Genomic DNA, 20,550 nt, shown 5'->3' with positions numbered 1-20,550 from the left:
TGTGGACCCACTGCAAAATGATAACGGGGAACCCTGTAAACACGGGGACTGTGGCAGTATCCACAGCATGTACCTTCCTGTGAGGCAGAGGATACCTGAATATTTAATATCAGTATTGCTCTGTTTGCTGTTTCTTCATCCTGATGTTTAGATTATGAAGGATGATTCATAAATACCACCCTTTCCCAAGAAAAACTGTAGCTTCTGAGTAATTTTTTCAGTTATCTTTCATTGCCAGAAACTATTTTCCAGGATTTGACATGTAAGAATTACTGTTTAATAACACTTTGGGGGGAGGAAAAGAGAATACACCAGATGGAGCTATCGCTCTCAGACTTGGCATAATTCAGTGACAGAATATGTGTTTATATTTGCAATCCTTCCAATGAAGTATTTTTGCAGTATATTTATATTATTTTCAGTGAATCTGCTGGAGGGAGAATAGACCAAAGAAATTAATGCAAAACAAACAAACAAAAAAAAACCCCTCTGAAAATCTTGTAGCTACTGCATTATGTAATCTCATAGGAAAACAGGTCACAAAGATATACATACTGGGAATGCAGAGAAGTTATCTAAGCAAGAAATAAATCCTAAATGTGAGCAATATTCTGTGAACTTTGAGAGTTTCACGTCAAGATTAAAAGTAAATCAAATTACCCTTTATGTACGTTTTTAATTTCAGGTGTGCATGAAGACCTATAGATTCAGATATCTCAGAAAATATATTTTCAGAGACTTTTTTTTCCCTATTCAAAGCAAGAGATGCCTTTGTCTTTCTCCAAAATGTCTCCGATGATGCTGAAGCATACTTTTTTTTTAATCAATGAGAAGATCATTGCAAGTTGAACTGCTTTAGTTTTCTTTTATACAGAAAAGATCTTTTGAAATACTATAAGAGCAGAAACTTATGAAGAAGGTAACAGCACTGTCAGGAGATCACTATTATTATGTCAGAGGTCATTATTATACTTTGAGACTGGCTCTGCATGTATTAGCTTCTGTTTTTATTGAAACAAAGTTTTTATGCAAAGAAATGTAGAGTGCAATAAGCAAGCCAGTGACAGCTGTACCGTTAACTTTAAAGCTTATAGTTAAGACCAGTCTTAATTATATAGTGGCTTTAAAATAATAAACATTTTTTTTGTAAAGCAAACAAGGAGGGGAAAGGATTCTAGAAGTTCATAAATTTAAAAATAATCTTATTGTTGCAGTGTCACCACGACAACTTTTTTTCCTGCCTTGAGAAATGTGGAAGGATTGAAGTAAAACTTACTTTTCTTTTTAAATACTAGAACGAACTTGTACATGATGTGATTTAATTGCAATTTCACTGAAGACAAATTTGGTCCATTATGCCAGTCTTGTAAAATGTGAAGTGGAAGTGAATTAATAAACCTTGAACACAGGCTATATCATGAAGTCTTTGAGGTAAAAGGGATGGATTGCAGTGGGGGAGTGTTTTTGGTGTAATTTCATCTACATGTAGGTTAGTGGTAAAATCCCCTTTAATATTAATAGTAAGATTTCATCACTGAGATCTCACAGTAGCCTATTTGGAAGGTTGTTCTTCGTTCAGGACATTTGTTTTAATGCATTACTAAAATGAAATATCTGTCTCCATGCAAAACAAGAGGAAAAAAGTCAGAGTTACAGACCATTAGCTAACATATTAATTACAGTTGTCACTAAAATACATCTTTCTGCGGCTGTGAATGGTTTAAGAGATGCTCTGCTGTTAGTGGTTTATAGAGTGTAAAAGGTTGGGTGACCAGTTCTAAGATAGTCTGAATTCTTATAGATTCACTTGGTAACAGTTAATAGCCATAATTTAATTTAATAGACTATGGAAATGTGGTAGCCAAACATCCACTTTAAAAGGAAGTAAAAATATTTATTTGACAAAGGAATACATTTGTCCGCAGACACCACAAGCAGGTGGGTATTCTGGGCAATAGCAGGACATGGACACTAATATGTATGCAAGGACAGCCCCAGAGGCTGGAAAGTAGTGCTGTTTCCTGGGTAATGTAAAAGACGCAGAGAGGAGGATCTCAGAGGGATGAAAAGAAAGGAAGAGATCTGTAAATGGATTGGCATCCTCAGCAGCATTAGGAACCACGCTACAACTGTGTCGCTTCTGCTTTTTCCTCGTTCAGAACCCAGAAGTTGTTAATTAGGTAGGTGGGGTTTTTTTAGAAAGGAAATTTATTTCCTTGCACAAAAGATTCCCCTCCACATGAGGAAAATGAAGTACTGCATCTTTTGATCCGTTGCCATATTGTGTGACAGACAACTCATATTTAACATTTTCTGGAGCGTACCTCTCTGCCTTGTGAAAGAGAGAGGCTCTAAATAATGGAAGAAATCCTTCATAGTGACACTCAGAGTTTCCAAGAAAATAAAATGAAACTTATAAACCGACTGCCTTCTCTTCATAAAATGCTGGTTATCAGTAGACTTTATTACTTGATCAATGCTGTCTGGACTTTACAAAGCTGCTGGCTGTTGAGTAATGTGGCCTGACACAGTCGCTAGAATCTGTGCACCTCATTCACTGCTGCTCCATTTTTTTCTCTCTGTTGTTTCTGTATGTCACTATGTTTTCTGTTGGTGTATTAAAAAAATTTGTTTGACCAGGAGCAAAGGAGTCTGCTACAAGATTCTGCATCTAAGCCTCTCTGCTGTACAAACTGGTGCTACTGGTACAGGCTGATTTTCCTCTTATGCCTCTTATTTCCTCTTATGCATGTGTCACTGTGAAAGAGTCCTGGTGACATTCACCGTTACCACAGCCTGGATGTGCAGTACAAACTCTGACTAGCTCTAGAAGTTAAGTAGCCTTCACATTTGTAAATTTTTTTTGTGGTTGTCCCTGTGTACCACAAAAAAAAAAAAAGAATTTTAGCGCTTACATTTTTCTCATACCTGTGGTTCTTTCTTCCCTGTACTACAAATTATTTTGAGGTAGTGCAAGTTTCCAGGATTGCTTGTTATACACTGTAATTGTTACTGGATGAAAGTTTAGGTTTGTCCCATAATCTATAGAAATGATTTTACCCGTCTGATGTTCCCACCAAAAAGCAGTATCAATCCCGTTTTTATGTTCTGATGATGATAGGAGATCATCCATGTAGTTCTCATGCAGGCCTTGTAATACTCTCTAAAAAACAGACTACAGTAATTACAGCTTGCTAGAAGTTTTTGCTGTTGATTTCTAGCCAAATTTTCTTCTGTTATGTATAATCGAGTCCTGTTAGTTAAAAGCATAACTACTACTTATTAAGAAAAATGCACAAACATCTTTGTAAAGGCAGGAACAGGGTGTTTAAGTGCTAGTCTATCACCCTCTTAAACACAGTTTCTGTGTTAATTTTGCTCTCACCCACAATGTCAGGTAATGCTACACATAGAGCTCTTGTTCTTTGTGTGTCTATGTCCTAAAGAAGATAATAGTGTATTATATATTCTATTCAGTAAAATGTTCTGTTTGTTCACAGTCTTTGCAGCTGGCCCTATCATTTCAAGCAGTATATTAGCTGTAATCAATCATAGTTTATATCATTTAAAAATCACTTTTAAAGTATAATTCATAAATGTGTGCAAAAGGAGATGAGTTGTGCTGTTGATCCTGGCTAAAACCCATTTTCATTACTCTCAAGAGTGGTCTTACACATAAAATAGCTTTCTCCCTTTCAGTGTGTGCTATGACAACTGCCATGTAATTCACTGCTCCTTCAGCTGTGCAAGCAAATGTCTTTTTTGTGTGTGCATGAATACTATTATTTAACTACTCTGTATCAACTACAAAAGCAGTTTAGCATGAAATTATACGTGGAGGGTGTATGTGTGAAGGCACATACACATACTTATAGGTTTGCCTAGCACAGATGCCGGCTTTATGTCTGCATGTCTTTGGATACAGGAGAGAAAGGGCTTAACTTTCCGTTATTGGGATAAAAATTTCCTCTGTGTATATTTGTGATATTTTTTTTTGTTGTGGTTGAACCATTTCTCTGTGGCTTTTGTATAATGTAATATAATACATTTTTGACAGATCTGCCAAATATTTTCAGACAAAATGACAAATGGCAATATACACAGAAATGCTGAGAACACTTTGGCTGTTTCCAAAGTATCTTAAGATATGGGCACTTTTAATGAAAGTGAAAGTTAAAGGACTGGGCATACAAAGCAGCAGAAAAGCTGGTGCTAGATTGTCTTTTCCCAGTTGCTTACTGTTCAAGACACTCATGTGGTGAACTGGCAGTGCTGGGTGGACGGTTGGACTTGATGATCTTAAAGGTTTCTTTGGATCAAAACAATTCTGTGAATCTATGTTGAGGACTCATGCTCAGGACTCCCTTTCCCCATGGGGACGTGACTTTGTTTATGCTGTCTTTCAGGAGTTCCCGCCCTACTGGGATGGGTTGCCCACAGACTTTTTTGTTGATCTTGGTTGGTTTTGCATGGAGCAGAATTAGAATGAGCATGTAGATAGCCAGGTGCTTGGGAAACTCCCATTTAAAATTTGCCGTCTGGCTCCTTTTCCTTGCTCCAGTGAACACCTAAAAATGACAACTGAGTTGGATCAGCATGTATGGAAGGGACTGAGTGAGAAACCGCATCATAAGGTGAACACTGGCTATTGGATAGAAGGATGGAGATGACTCTTATCCCAGTAATCAACACACAAACTGGTATTGTCAGTGCAGTCAATGTGGAATATTTTTTTTTTCCCCAGGAAAATGGTAGGAATATTATTATTCTCGTACTTTCTCTTTAAAGGCATGTGTTTTGGGCTTATGAAATGTGTTTTCGGTATTTTAAGCTACTTGACAGGTGTGTCACCAATCGTTCTCCCCCTTTATTTTCTTGTTAGGAACAAGATCAGCCTCTTCCTTTGAATACATCTGAATCAGAAGTGCCATCATTTATTGCAAGCAAAGTATCTCAATATTCATGTCAAAGGAAGACAACTTTAAATAACTACAACATGAAATTCACGGTAATACTCATGCTAGTTTTTATTTCATGGATAGAATAAGTAAAATAATTAATGCAGTACTTGCATCAATATTTTCTTTGGCATCCTTAGCAAATTCATGAGTTAAACAGGCAGCACAATGATAGCAATTTTAAAGTTATAAATCTGCCATACTTAAATTAAAATTGAGTTCAAGCTTAATTGCATCCTTTAAGTACTGCTGGAAGCTTAACACATTGGATCTTAAAATACAGTAAGAACTTGTAAACACATGAATTTTTAAAACAAATGATAGAATAACATTCCAAAAATGTCTCTCAGCCTTTCATCACAGTCTTATTTGACAAGTAGGAGGTAATGATAAGCAAAAGTTTGGTTTATGTCAGTCCAAGGTACTTCACAATTGCTCTGCTGCCTTCTCTTTTGTCCAGGTGTCAAAGTGTGGTTGTAAGCTTCAGATTTTCACAACTGCTTAGTTATGAAAAGAGATTGTGTGTTCAATGTAATTACTTTAATGTGACAAACCACCCCCCCAAACTTGTCTAGTTAAATAGAAATCTTAGACTGTCATATTTAATATGACAGTAATATTTAATATTTAACATCCTATTTAATGTTCATAAAATTAGAGTTCAGTGGGTATGAAAAGCCTGAGTCATCTGGTCTCAATTCCACTGAAGTTATTGCACCTAATGTCTCCTTTTGGATGGCTCTAGATATGGAATAGTAACAACTATTCAGTAGGAAAGATTTGACACAGAGATTGTCATGTAGTACAGTCTGAATAAATCTGAAATAGCTACATTCATACATTTCAACTTTAGTATGAAACACCTCCTCAGTTTCCTAAAGTTGTATTATTTATGATTTTTATGCTTTTACTTGGCATGTGTCTATAAATACACACAAATATTTCAAGGAAATATTATTTGTACGATCCTTGTAAAAATAATAACAAATACCAGTAATTTGCGAATAAAAAACCACTTACAAGCTAAATACTAAAACCTCTGGGAATTCAGAACTGAAGATAAACCTAAGTGCAACTCCGAAATGTCTTGATCTGGGAATGCACAATTAAAAATTAGCCAAAATTTAAACTTCTAATGATGATTTGAAATAATAATCAATCTTACATATTATATAAGTGTTTATGGTATCCAAGCAGGTTAAACTGCTTATTTTTCAAAAATTCTCTTTTTGAGCAACCTAATGGGAATTGAGCTTGACCCTGCTTTGAGCCTGAGGTCGAGCTAAAGACCTCCTGAGGTCCCTTCCAACATCAATGATTCCAACATTCCCAAACCTTTCTTTTGAAATGGCTAGAAAAACAAGGCTGTGAAAGTTTCCATTTACTCCGTCTCTTGGAAGCAGTCCTTCTGTGTCACTGTTTACAAATATCAAATACACCCTGCTGTAGGGGAGGATGTCAGACCACAGATGTATGGCCCAAGGATTCAGAAAAATACTGGCTGCCTTGGAGAAATGGGAAGTAACCACCTTTCAGACAACAGTGGAATGTGGGAGTCTGGCTCTTGGTTGAATTTTCTGTAGTAGGACATTTTGCCAGTCATTCTGAAGGTAAAAAATTAAATGTAAGTCTGATGGATAATGACAAAATACGATGGTTACTCCTAGAAGGCACAAAGTTGTTGTTGATTTCTAATTATTATTAACATTTTGAGCACAAAAAAGCCTAGAATAAAGTAGTTTCCTTTTTAATGATAGCTTTAAAAATTGTTTTTAATTTTTGAAAAATCTAATGTTTTTATTTGTAAATTTGCACAGTATTTTTCCATTTTTTAATGACCGAGTGCAATAGTGAATATTAGTTCTTCGTCTGGCTGTTGAATTCCTAAATTTGGTCCAAGATTCAGTTCAAATGAATTGCAGTTCGAGAATTCAGTTAATTGATAGCAGCAATATATTCATTGAGTGGTTTCTGTTATACCTGTGTTTCACAGAGAGGCAGTCCCTGAATTCCAGATTTTAATGTCAGATCTAGACTTGTGTTTGATGAATGAATTTTAGCTGAACACATTAGAAGCAGAGCAGTTCGATGACTGAAGCACTGAGACTCCCTTCTGTTATCCTATATATCAAACATTTCCGGGTCTGGGTAGAAAATAGGTTTCGTAGTGACAAAGGTGGCAGTTTTTCATCCTTGTACTTTGCAACTAACTGTTCTGAGTTCTTGCTCTATTTTACTTCTAAAGGTGGTACTGGGCAAGGTGATAACGTGTGTGAGTCTAGTGTCTGCATCTTGGCAGTTGTAATGTGTGGTGGGTTGACCTTGGCTGGATACCAGCTGCCCACCAAGCTGCTCTATTGCTCCCCACCTCAGCAGGATAGCAATGCTGGAGAAGAGCAAAGGTGGGAGGAAGAAAATAAAGGTCAAGATAAAGACAGTTTAATTAAAGCAAAAGCCATGCATGGAAGCAAAAGAAAACAAGAATTATTCTGTGCTTCCCATCAACAGGCAATATCCAGCTACTTCCCATGAAGCAGGGCTTCAGTACGCATGATGTTTGCTCTGGAAGAGAAACAATGTAATAGTGAATGCCCCCTGCCCCCCTCCTCCTTTCTCTTAGATTTTATTGCTGAGCAGACGTCATATGGTATGGAATAGCCCTTTGGTCGGTTTGGGTCAGGTGTCCTGGCTATGTCCCCTTCCAAGATCTTCCCCTCCACCAAAATGAGGGTGAAATGCTGGAGAGACAGCCTTGATGCTGCATGGACTGCTCAGCCAGAACGCTGGTGTGTTATCAACACCTTTCTAGCGCCCAGTACAAAGCACAGCACTGTGAAGTTGCTCCATCTCAGCCAGACCCAATGCATAATGTAACTCCTTAGGGCTGTTGCTCTTTTTTCCTCATAAGCTTGCAATGACAGCTGAAGTCTTGGGTCTTTATGAACTGCAAAAGCTCGCCCATTCCCTGGAGACCTACCAGTTAGCCTGCCATGTGCCTTACCTCAAAGGAGCCTGATTTTCAGTTTTGCTGTTGTTTTGTTGGTCTTGTACTAAACCTGTAATTCACGTTCTCAAACCAAAGTGTTCCAACAGATTTTTTCAGTGCTTGCACTTAGCAAATGCGCTGAAGCATTCGTGTAATTCACTTGTGCATGCTGAGGGCAGCCAACCATTAAATGACAGATTTTCCTTGGCTCAATGGCATACATACTGAAAATTAGGTCCAATCCATCCTGAAGTATGTACTGATGATAGTATTTTGTTATAACAACTTTATTGTGTAAGCCACTCTTGTTCCTTTTTCTTACAGATGTTCTGTTTTCTTTGGATGCTTGAAAATACTATTGTTTGATCTTACCTCTAACAGGGCCACAAAGTTGTTATTTGCTTACGCATTTTTAGATGAACTCATGGATTCTTCCTTTTACTGGACTCTGCCCTAATACCTTGTATCAAATTCCTCTTTCCAATGAGTAGTAGTTACGTTAGACAAATAGTAGTTAACGTTTGACATCTTCCAGTCTCTTCAGAAGGGCAGGAAAACAGTCACTAATAGGCAGTGGTATGCGTTCAAGTCTTTGAATGTGCTGATTCAGACACCTTTGGAGACTTGGTTTCTGGAATCAGTATTAATCAGTATTAATTCTGAGTCCTATTCTTTATTTTGCTATAAAAAACCCAGTTGATTAAAACCAAATAGCAGAGATATTTGATGACAGCTCATGAGAATAATGTGGTGGTTTAACACACTAGATGCAATTTCTGTGTTCAACTGTTCCAAGTTTCTTTTCTATTGTAATAGCTAGAAAATAACTTAAAGGTGCACCAAATCAGCTTTACACCATGGAGGAACTACAAAAGGGTTGGCAAAGACTGTGCAGGTTTCATTAAGGTTTCATGACTATGTTCGGTATGGGGCAAGTCTTAGCCAAATTATTTTTTTCGTGAGCTGTTGAGTAGTAGCAAGGCCTGTTGTGTGAAGAATAGACTATGTCAAACTGCCTGCCAAGGAGGAGATGGTGGCGTTGTGTGGCAGTTCATGGAAGAGAAATGCAACCGTTTCAGACTTGTGGGGCCTCTTGCAGTCTTTTGGGTCACTGTGCGTGGTGTACTGTGGCCTCATGGTATATACCCTGGGAACCACTGCCACAAGCTTTACTCATTTGGGTGATTCGGGAATGCACAGCCCTGACTCCAGAGGCGAGCTGTAGCTGTTCAGATAGGTAAAGAGGCAATGCAAAAGGGCAGAGGCTGTACCACAGCAGGTTTCCTTTCTGTTTGTCTTAAACAGTGACATTATTATGGAACACAGCATTACAATAGTGTTCTCTGGCTCATTTGTAAATGGCTAGCCATCCTCCCCCTCTCCCGCTGAAAATATACACTTGGGGGCTGCATTGTGTTTTCATGTGGTAAAATAAATGGAGTCATTCTGATGTGCCCGAGAGGGGTTGTTGGATTTGAATATTAATACCAGACTGTAATAAAATTCAGAAAGACATTCTTCTGTGAGGAAAATGCAATTTAATTCTTACAGAAGAAACTAATTAAGTCAGAGGCAAATGGTTCTGTGATTTTGAGGCTTATTGCTAATGCTACTGAATGTTACTCTTCTTTGGCTGTTACTCAAGGTAATGAGAATGTGGATGTTTAGCACGGGTAAGATGCTTGAATTCATTTCCACTCTGTGAAAGGAAAAAAAAAAATCCCTTTTTTATTTTTTCTTTTTGGCCCACGTGTATTGGTTATGCCAGTGGCTCAGGCACTTACTATTATTCCATTTTAAAACAGATGGCTGAAAAACCTCAACATTCGTTTTATCATGAACTTAAGACCTCTATAGGTAGAAACCCGCTGACTGAATGTGTGCCCTTAATAACATGTTGTGTCTTACTGACATAGAACCATAGAATCATTTTGGTTGGAAGAGACCTCTAAGATCACCAAGACTAACCATTAACCCAGTGTCCACTAAACCATGTTCCTCAGCACCACACCTACATGTCTTTGAAGTACTTCCAAGGATGGGGACTCCACCACTTCCCTGGGCAGCCTGTTCCAGTGCTTCACAATCCTTTCAGTGAAGAAATTTTCACTCATATCCAATAGAAACCTTCCCTGGTGCATCTTGAGGCTGTAAGGTCACCCCTCAGCCTCCTTTCCTCCAGGCTAAACAACCCAGTTCCCTAAACCACTCCTCGCAGGACTTCTGCTCTAGACCCTTCACCAGCTTCATTGCTCTTCTTTGGACATGCTCCAGCACCTCAATGTCCTCCTCGAAGTGAGGGGCCCAAAAGTGGACACAGTATTTGAGGTGAGGCCTCACCAGTGCCACGTACAGGGGGACAATCACTTCTGCACTCCTGCTGCCCACATTATATCTGGTACAAGCCAGGATGCTGTTGGCCTTCTTGGTCACCTGGGCGTGTTGCCGGCTCAGAGTCAGTCAGCTGTTGACCAACACCCCCAAGTCCTTTTCTGCTGGGCAGCTTTCCAGCCACTTTTCCCCAAGCCTGTAGCGTTGCAGGGGGTTGTTGTGACTCAAGTGCAGGACCTGGCACTTGGCATTATTGAACCTCATACCATTGGCCTTGGCCCATCGATCTAGCCTGTCTGGATCCCTCTGTAGAGCCTCCCTACCCTCAAGCAGATCAACACTCCCACCTAACTTGATGTCACCTGCAAAGTTACTGAGGGTGCACTTGATCCCCTCGACCAGATAGTTGATAAAGATGTTAAAGAGAACAGGCCCAACTCTGAGCCCTGGGGAACACCACTGGAGACCGGCCACCAACTGGATTTAACCCCATTCACCACCACTATATCGGCCTGGCCATCCAGCCAGTTTTTTATCCAGCGAAGCATGCACCCATCCAAGCCATGAGCAGCCAGTTTCTCCAGGAGGACGCTGTGGGAAACAGTGTTAAAGGCTTTACTATAATCTAGGTAGACAACGTCCACAGTCTTTTCCTCATCCACTAAGCCGGTCACCTTGTTATAGATGGAGATCAGGTTAGTCAAGCAGGACCTGCCTTTCACAAACCCGTGCTGACTGGGCCTGATTGCCTGGTTGTTCTGTACGTGCTGTGTGATGGCACTCAAGATGATCTGCTCCATAACCTTCCCTCGGGACCGAGGTCAGACTGACAGACCTGTAGTTGCCTGAATCCTCCTTCTGGGCCCCTCTTGTGGATGGGCGTTTGCTAACTTCCAGTTAACTGGGAACTTCCAGTTAACTGGGACCTCCCAGTAAGCTTACTTTGGTAAAATTGTTCCAGAGAGTACATGAAAACAGCCAACTTTGTAAACATATATGAAGAGTGTACCTATGCAAAATGATTTGGTGGTTTGGTCTCAGAAGGAAACATCCCATCTCATTTTAAGGTAAGTTGGAGGGTGCTCTCTAAAATGCAGACGGAATATAAATACACCTGCACTTTTTGGCAACCTGAATTTATATGTATGCATCAAGTCTATGCTGCTTTCTTTGACCATATTATTGTGTGTGATATACATTTAGCATTTTAGTTTCTGATTACAGTGTGTTTTTTATCTAGGGCAGTGTTACATGAATGACACTCCAACTGCATTTTTGTGCTGTCAGCAAATGTGTTCTTACAATTGTCTTGTTTTCTTTTATGCGGAAAAATATGGAAACTTCTTAAGCGTACCAGTCTTCTCTGTTATAAGAAATGAACCTGTTATTATTGGATAGTATGAGGAGCAGCTGAAGCTAACAGATATTTATTTCTAATAACTGTATACAAGGACCCTGAGATCATGCACATTATGCTATTACTGTTATTCTCTCAGCTCATTTATTTCTCCAACTGATGTATCTAATATGCCAAAATCTTTGGACCGGGGCAAGTGTTGGACTTTTCAGTTCAGATACAAAAAAAAAAACAAACCAAAACTCAACATCCCGCTCCCCAGGAAACCAGATTGAACAAAAATGTATTGTTTTATTTATTTGGAAATTGCTTTTGTCTAATGCTACGGGTTGGCTCAAATTGCTTAATTCTCCTTGAAATAAGCACCTGAAAGGGTTTACTATCCCTCTCTGTGCATACAAAAGTGTTCACTCTTCCCATTGACATGTGAAATTAGGATTAACACCGGGAAAAATGAGAAGAAAATTATTTGAACAGGCAGTTCATTCTAGATGTCTTTAAAATCACTTTGGTCAGTTTGAATGGACACCAAACACAGGCAGCAGCAATGTGATGAGAACTAGGACCCATCCTTTGGATTTACGACTTACTAAATGAACTTAAAGAAGAAAACAGTGCTTGAGAGGAAAAGCAATTTAACTCAAATTGCTGTTCTGAGTATAACAGTCCTTCAACCAGGTATCGTGTAGGATTTTGGTTTATTTTGTTTAGCACACTTTGCTATTTAGCTCTTCAGCGGTTTAAGTTCACCTGTACAGTGGTATGTTATTTTTCTGTTTGTGCTGCAGTAGTATTTGCAGGTTCAAGTAAGAAAGAGGCCTTTTTTATAAGAGATGCTATACAAACACATTGTGAAAGACAGTTAATGCCCTGGAGATTTCATAGCACTAACAGACAGCGAATGGAAGATAGCAAGGGAAACAGCGGCAGGGAGGTCTGAAGCAGCTTTCCAAGGTTACACGGCAGAGGAACAGTGGATGTAGGCATGGGAAGAAGACAAGTGCCCTGCCCATGAATCTGAAATGCTTTCTTTAAAAAACATATGAGATTTAAAATACGTTCTTGATAATATAATATTGGTGATGTCTGTTCTTGCAGGGTCTTAAACCGAGATTATTTTGTAATTAGCATGGAACCTCTCTGACAATATTACTGAAATGGACAGGATATTATGAAGCATAGCACAGGACCATTATCTTCTGCTTTTCTGAATGTGAGTGGACTCGTACTCTGACTTTCATACTGAAAGTAATTAGGTTAGTTTTTCAGCAGGCACAAATCAGCACTGCATTAGTGGGTTTTTTTCTGAGAATTGTTCTCATACATTAATTGAGAATCTTTGTAGATTTCAGTCTTGTGATTTTTAGCATTTATAATAAAATATTTTAGTGTGCATTTTTACAGGTGCAAGATGCTTATGGGCAACTGCTTTGTTAATGCTATTCAATCTTATTAGGTTTTATATACCAGATTTTAAAGTACCTGCAAAATTTCTGTTAATACAACCATCCTCTTCCTTATTTTTAACATATTTCAAAAAAATTGTTGTGTACTTTTGTATCTGACCTTCTGGGATCTGGAAGTCCATTAAATTTTTCCATAGCCCAAGTCTCAGCAATAAACTTTCCACAATTTCAGACACATATGGAAAAATTGCAATAACTGAAGAACTGAAATGTAGCCTGGCTATCTTTCACATTTAATTAGAGCAGCCCCTGCAGAATACCCCAAAGATTATGAAAATCGCACCTGTGGGTCATAACTAGAAATTTAGTTGCCTGTTAAACTAGTACCTTTCCAACAAGCAATCTGAGTATCGATCTGATTGATAAAAAGATGGAAAGGTGCTTAATATAAGAAATATGAAAGTTTAGAATAAAAGAAGGGTCACTGACTTTCCTTTTTATATTGTCATAAGTAAATTTCACCAGAAAGCTAACAGATTGCAAGCTTTTTCTCAGCTAATATAGACACTTCATGTGCTTTTCCCCTCTAGAATATTATTCAATATGGCCTATAATACAAGACAGACAGCAACTTCACTTGGAGATCAGTTGCTTTTTTTAAATCAGAAAGATTTTATCAAAAAGAATGTCAAAAGCAGTTTTATGTAAAAAGACAGATCTGTAATTAATTGCGGCATTTGCAGTCAATGTTTTGCACAGGGAATAATGAATATTCAATACTATTTAACTGTTTATTTAAAACAGCCTAATGAGTTTTGCGAAGGCAGAAAACACTGAAAATTGCAAACTAGAATGATAAAAATGCTTTGATTATAATTTTTCTCATTGACTGTCAACATCCTCTGAGTAAAATGCTACCTGTAATTCTCTTTTGCAATAATGGTGACACAGCTTCTGTGAAAACTGCCCTCCTGGTAGTAGAAAAGGGCTAATACCTCTCTAAAACAACAGTGGTACTGGTATATGCGGACACGTTTATCATGATGGCTGATTATTCAGTGTAGAATGCATCTATTTAAATGTGCATGTGAGAGGCCACCTGTTGGGAGTGCAAAAAAACCCACCCCGAGGATTTCTGAGCTTCCTAATCACAACAATGACTTTACTAGTCGCAGACATTACTGTAGACTGCTGAGCGGGTACTTATGAGAACTATTTTCTGCCTGTGTATTTTTGTGTATAGGCTATTTTAACAAGAAGGTATCAACTGTGTCTCTTTGGTTCTGTTCCCTCATTAATGCTGCTGGTGAACTGGCAGAAGAAATTTCTTGCCAAACACTTTTTTCTGGAGTATTTTTGTGCACAGGTTGTAAAGAGAGAAAAAGAAAGCAAAAGTAATCATAATTTTGTGACTGTAAACCTCACTTAAATCAAGAATTAGCATATTTTATTGCATAAAAGGAAAGAATTTTTAGAAGCTGGTAAAGAACAAGAACTTGAGAGAATATCCAAAAAGCCCCACAGCAGAGGAAACATCTGACTTATCACCCTGCTTGTAAAATATATACTGCCCATTTGCTTTGCAGGACTGTGTATGCTGTATTTGTTTTTCCATGTGCAAACTGTGATGAATCCATGCTGCTTCTGACCTTAAACTGTTAGTTTTCCTTTTTTCCTGTATTAGTTTTCTTTCTAAATGAGAACTGTAATGTGCACCTGTCTTTAATTAAGAAGTAATTAAATACAACATAATCTGTCAAGAAAATGAAGATTTTAAATGTGGGGGGAAAAATGTTACAGCTGAACAAATCCAATCCTTAGCTGCTGTGAGAGCTTTAAAGGCAGCTATAAGAAAGCTAAGGTCTTGTGCACTATTTTTGTAATACAATGGTTTTTCGGTTTTGTTTTTTTATTGGAGGGATTTTTTTCCTCAAAGGAGTGTTCTCTCTCCTCCGTTTGATTCCTTATGTCCAATGTAAATACTGGAAGAAGCTGCCAGGTCAAGCATCTTGCTAAGCAGCTGTCTATCTTAAGAGGTCTTTCATGAAATGTATGAAAATGGAATTGCACAGCACTTACTAATCAGGGTAGATGATAATTAAATATGCAGTTAAGGGGAGGATTCTTCCAGTGAGATGAGCAACAGGTGACTGATGTCCTTACAGAGATCAAGGAGCAAAGGTATACTGGTGATGTAGAACAAAGTGAATTCTCTATAGCAAGCCCTAATTAATTATTTTTATACAATTTAACATCGTAGCACAATAAAAAAAGGAAAGCAAAGTGATACCTTTCAGCTAAGGTACCTGTTTCTTCTAAAGATATACCAAGACATACCAATTAGGATCTCGTATTTTTTATTTTTTAAGAGGAAAGTTTTGCAAATCCTAGGGTCAGTAGAGACTACATTGTCTTGGAGATTTTGATCTAAAACCTTTCTTTTGCTTCCATGAAACTATAATGCTTATAATCTGAACAACAGAATGTGTCAGACGGTCTGTTTTTCTAGAACTGGCCAGATAATGAAATGTAACATGTAAATAATCTCCATTCATTGTAAAAGGTACATTTAATTTTAAGAAGTTGTTCTGTTTCAATGATCTTAATAATTGTACCTTGAGTAAAACCTTTTTGTTGCTGTTGATTAAATCAGACTGTATTCCTTCAATAAAGGGTTCAGATGCTGTTTTCAATCCCATAGACGTAATAAAGGGATAACTCCACTGGACTTGCTGTCACATCAGTTAGTGGGCTTGGAACTGACTCCAGTCCACCTGGAGACAATATGCACGTAGCATTTAGGATGTGCAAGGTCTGCTGTTTTTTCATAGAATCACAGAATTGGAAGGGACCTTCAAAGGTCATCTAGTCCAACCCTCCATGCAGTGAGCAGGGACATCTTCAGCTAGATCAGGTTGCTCAGAGCCCTGTCCAACCTGACCTGGAACGTTTCCAGGGATGGGGCTTCTACCACCTCCACGGCCAACCTGTGCCAGTGTTTCACCATCCTCAGTGTAAAAATGTCTTCCTTATATCTAGTCTAAATCTCCCCTCTTAGATCAAAACCATTACCCCTTGTCCTGTCACAATAGGCCTTGCTAAAAAGATTGTCTCCATCTTTCTTACAGGCCCCCTTTAAATATTGAAAGGCTGCAATAAGGTCTCTTGGCTTTATCTTCCAATAGAAAGCACGTTAATGTTAAGATAAAAATCAAAGCAAAATCTGAAATTATTTTTTCTGTGAACTATATAGTGATACATTTAATTACAAATTAAATGAATTTAAATCTGAGCCTAAATATGAACAGTGATCCCATAAACACTGACAGCAGGAAAAAGCTGTTTAATCTTATTCCTTCTTATTCCCACTGCAGTCAGTGTTGTAGTAAGCCATTCACTGTTGATACCTGTATCAGTGTGTTACTCATTCCAAAACCATTTCTGGTCTGCCACTCAGCAAAATGATAATTGCAGGTAGATGCACACTGAGAGCCACCTCATTGTTATTTTGTAATGCCTCGTGGGTTAGAGACGAAACAGGAGTAAGTTGAAAAACAGGAAAGATATGCAGCAACTGATCCAGTGGGACGTATGGCCCTTTCAAGGCTGGGATCTGTTAGCTGCACTGTAGAGACTGGCTGAAGACTAAGAAACAGGGTCTCTGGGAGGAGGGCAGGATGCAGTGCAGTGTGGGAGCTTTGCAAGGACGGTTTGTTGGTCTGTACCTAGCCTGCCTTGTGCCATTCGAGTGGAGCACAAAGGCATCCCTAACAGCCAGCCGTGGGGTGCACTTCAGATATATATTTGAACAGTGGAAGTCTCCTGTGGAAATGCTACATCTCTGAATAAATTTAACACTTACTTTTGCAGTCTTGAAAATTTTTGAAGTTTTGTGCAAGGTTGCATTAACAACTCGGATTTCCAGCTGCTAATCAGCTGCAAGCCTTCGTAAGTTCTGCTCTTAGGCTACATGCAAACCTTTTGCAGCAATTGTTCTGTCCCAAAACATAGTATTCCACAGTGGGAAACCAAAAAACTGCTTCTCTTCACCACCACTGTATGATCTGTTCCCTGTATTTCATTTCTAAAAATTCTGAAGAGCCTGGGAGGGAGGGAGACTCTAAAGCTACATAAATTACACATGGTTAATTTAAAAAAAAAAAAAAGGTACTGTCAGTCTCCAGGTAGTTTTGAGTGCGATGTCAAATAAAGAAGCCCATGGATAGCTGAAGAACCATAAAGAAAATATTTTTCTCTTTGCATAGGTCATACATCTGGAAAATGAGGAAAAAGTGAGTATATTCCTTAAATTACTAAATAGGAGCATGGCTACAAGTTAAAAAAGAAGGTGGTTCCCACAGACTCCTATTTGGTTGTGTCTGAAAATGAAGATGTCGTATACTGACCTGTTGGATTACTTATGTTCGGGTACAAATCTAAAAATTATGGTGCTATTTTACATCAATTTATTAGATCTGCGCAGAATATGAAAAGTCTATCTCTCAAAAGATTTTAAAGCTTGACTTTGTTACAGATCAGAATCTTTTCTCACACTTGCCTCTGAAAGACAATTTTATGATACCTAAAATTTCAAGTGGTTAGAAAATTATGCTGATTTTTTTTTTATGAACTCTATCTTCACCCTAGTATAAAGAAATCATTCTTGAATTAGCATACAAAGTAACCTTTCTAAGGAGTATATTGGATAGTTTAAGTTCTTATTAACCTTTAACTTTTTTCAACACCTCTTCCATCCCCAGGATGCCTTTGAGATAATGGCTGAAAATTATGAGTACAAAGAAAGTGAAATATTGTGCCTGGAATTTCTGAGAGCAGCTTCTGTGCTGAAATTTCTTCCATTTCCAGTAACGAGAATGAAAGATATACAAGGGTTGCCCTGCATGGGAGATCGAGTCAGAGATGTCATTGAGGTAACATACCTCTGAATTATCTGCCAATTGATTCTTTTACAGATCTACTTTTAGAGGTCACAGAGTGCAGGATTGACATCTGTGTGTATTTACACAACCTACTGTATTTCCTGTAACAACACTGTATTATCCTTGTTACTAAGAATGCAATGATTCCTAGAAATCTTTTGTAGTAACTTAAGGTTCTGTCATGGAACCCCCACCCTTAGAAATCAAGGTAAATAATGAATAAATACAAATTAATAAGTAGTGCAGTATTATCTTTGCATGTAATTTTTAAAGGCTCACTCTGATTTGTATGTGACAAGTTGTTAATAGTTTTGTTCACATGACTACTGCCCTTGGCAACATCATTTTGCTCACCTAAATGCTTTATTAGCAATACTCTTTTTGCAAAACTGGTAAATATTTTAGTACTTTGTCATTAAATCCTACCTCGCTATGAGTTATGGCATGTACCTTTTACCTAGGTGATGGATGAACTTCATATTCTTACTGGAGCTTTGAGTATTCCCACATTTTTTTTCAACTCTTAGCCTTTAGAGGACCCCACACCTCAGATGCTGTTATTCTAGCAGGCAGCTGATCAGGGGATCTCAGCTGTCTGGAGAGGTCACTGCCAAGCGTTGTGATTCACTCTGGTTCCTTGTTTGTCTCACTCCACCAGTAATGAATGTAGCCTCTGAGGTGCTCTTCGTACCTACTACATGGGGACTGGGAATTCAATTGCAATCCCACAGAAAACAGGATGATTTGGGGGGTTTTACTGCTGAGCGGTTTTTTTTTGTTTGTAAGCTTGTATCAAAAAGACTGAAGGAACTGTATACTCAATAAAAATATATCTGTTCTTACAATGCTCTTTCTTTTAAGAAAGTATACTCAAATAATGAAATCTAATTTTCAGGATGCCTCATTGATACCTTATGATATATAACTGCTTTCTGGCTGTGAATTTATGAGTAAATAACTACTGTGAAATATATTCCGTGGTCCCAGTTTCTACTTCACCCTTGAGTAAATTTATGAGTAAATAAGCACTGTGAAATTTATTCTGTGGTTCCAGTTTCTACTTCGTCCTTCAGTAATTTTCTGTCTCAAAAAGGATTGCAGAATTTGATCCTAATGAGATAAAACAATATATTTGCTAAGGATGCTCTTCATGTTTGTACAGTTTAATAAGACTTTCTTTTAGATTATTTTACTAAATCTTACCATAATCTTGACATTTTTTTTAAGTAATGTTTTTCTTTGTTTAGGAGATTGTTGAAGAAGGAGAGAGTTCTAGAGCTAAAGAAGTATTAAATGATGAACGATACAAATCATTTAAGGTAAATCTTTTGAGGTTTGTTACTGTTATTTAAAATTGCCTATATTTTCCTCTGTTTGGTACAACTTAGACATAACCACCAATTTTATTATAAAGGAATATCGAATATCAAGCATAAAGAAAGAAAGATTTTGAATAAAGAGAAAAGAAAGAGAAACTGTGATAGAGTAAGGAATAATGGTAAAATCAGCCATATTTCTAATTAATGTGATGTGTACACTGTTGCTCTGAAGCTTGGACTAAACAATCTCTTTTTTCCTGAAATGTAATGTAATGCATACTCTTTGCTGTAAGGTTAACCCAGTGTTGGGCTTATTTTTTCCTCAGTAGATTATCATTATAACACTACACCATCTTATTCTGGCATGAAGAATATACCAGCTGAAGAAGATGACTCAGATCTATTTTAACTCTCTTTTGTGTGAGGCAGAAGGAAGAGGACTGAAGGTATTTCTTTGTTAGGCAGATGGCAGGTTTAGAGTTGGGGGTCACGCTTCTTCATAGTTAGGGACTCTAAACCACATTAAAACATTCTTAAATTTTCAATGAATTCTCCACTGGAAAAATATATTCTGAAAAAAAATCTTTTCAGTTTTATTTCCAGTTTTAATCTCTAAAAATGTTGTGTTTGTGCCTTCAGAAAAATTTAAAGTAAAGAGTAAAAGGAATGGGACTCTAATTCTCCCCTAAATTGCTCACTGTAACTTCAGCTATTGAAGGGCTCTTTCTCTCTTACCTGTAATATGAGTAATATGAGGGTGTTTAGGGATACTTTTCGATGCCACCTGTGACAATACTCAAAGAGGTACAGATTCACATGTATAGCAGGATTCAGGAAGCAGGTTTGCTTATGAATGGTAATAAAGGTTGAGGAACAGCCATTAAATCTTACGTTTCAGGGTTTAAGAAAATAAAAATAAATAAAACCTGTCAGGGGACAGATGATCTCAAATATGCTTTATGCTTTGTTTTGCAAGCCAAATGACAACAAACTTATATGGCTCTCTTGTTATCTGAGCACAGTATCAACATTTTGGCTAAACTGGCCATAGCCAGTTTTTCCCAACACTTTTTTAATGTGTTTCTAAGAAAGGCAAGAAGAATGACATGATACGAGTGAATTCATTAATTTTACTGTTTAGCATGGATCTGCTAACTCCTTGCAAATAACTCCTGACTTGGAAGATCACCACTGGTTCCAGGACCACAGTTATCAAATGACTGAAATAAATTGTACAGTCTATGGTTTAGATG

General features: G+C 37.8%; 1 protein-coding gene across 1 annotated transcript in view; it reads left to right on the top strand.

Moving 5' to 3' along the window:
- The window catches only part of DNTT (DNA nucleotidylexotransferase), an 88,477-nt gene that overhangs the window by 4,917 nt on the left and 63,010 nt on the right, over positions 1-20,550 (top strand). Inside the window, exons 3-5 of the mRNA XM_010139266.1 lie at positions 4,883-5,008; positions 17,799-17,969; positions 19,226-19,297. Coding sequence (XP_010137568.1) covers positions 4,883-5,008; positions 17,799-17,969; positions 19,226-19,297 — 369 coding nt within the window. The remainder of the gene's footprint in view (positions 1-4,882; positions 5,009-17,798; positions 17,970-19,225; positions 19,298-20,550) is intronic.

This window comes from Buceros rhinoceros, unplaced genomic scaffold (assembly GCF_000710305.1).
Source record: "Buceros rhinoceros silvestris isolate BGI_N320 unplaced genomic scaffold, ASM71030v1 scaffold4387, whole genome shotgun sequence".
Taxonomy (NCBI): Eukaryota; Metazoa; Chordata; class Aves; order Bucerotiformes; family Bucerotidae; genus Buceros; species Buceros rhinoceros.
Note: the sequence above shows the minus strand (reverse complement) of the source record. Positions and strands in the feature narration are given on the sequence as shown.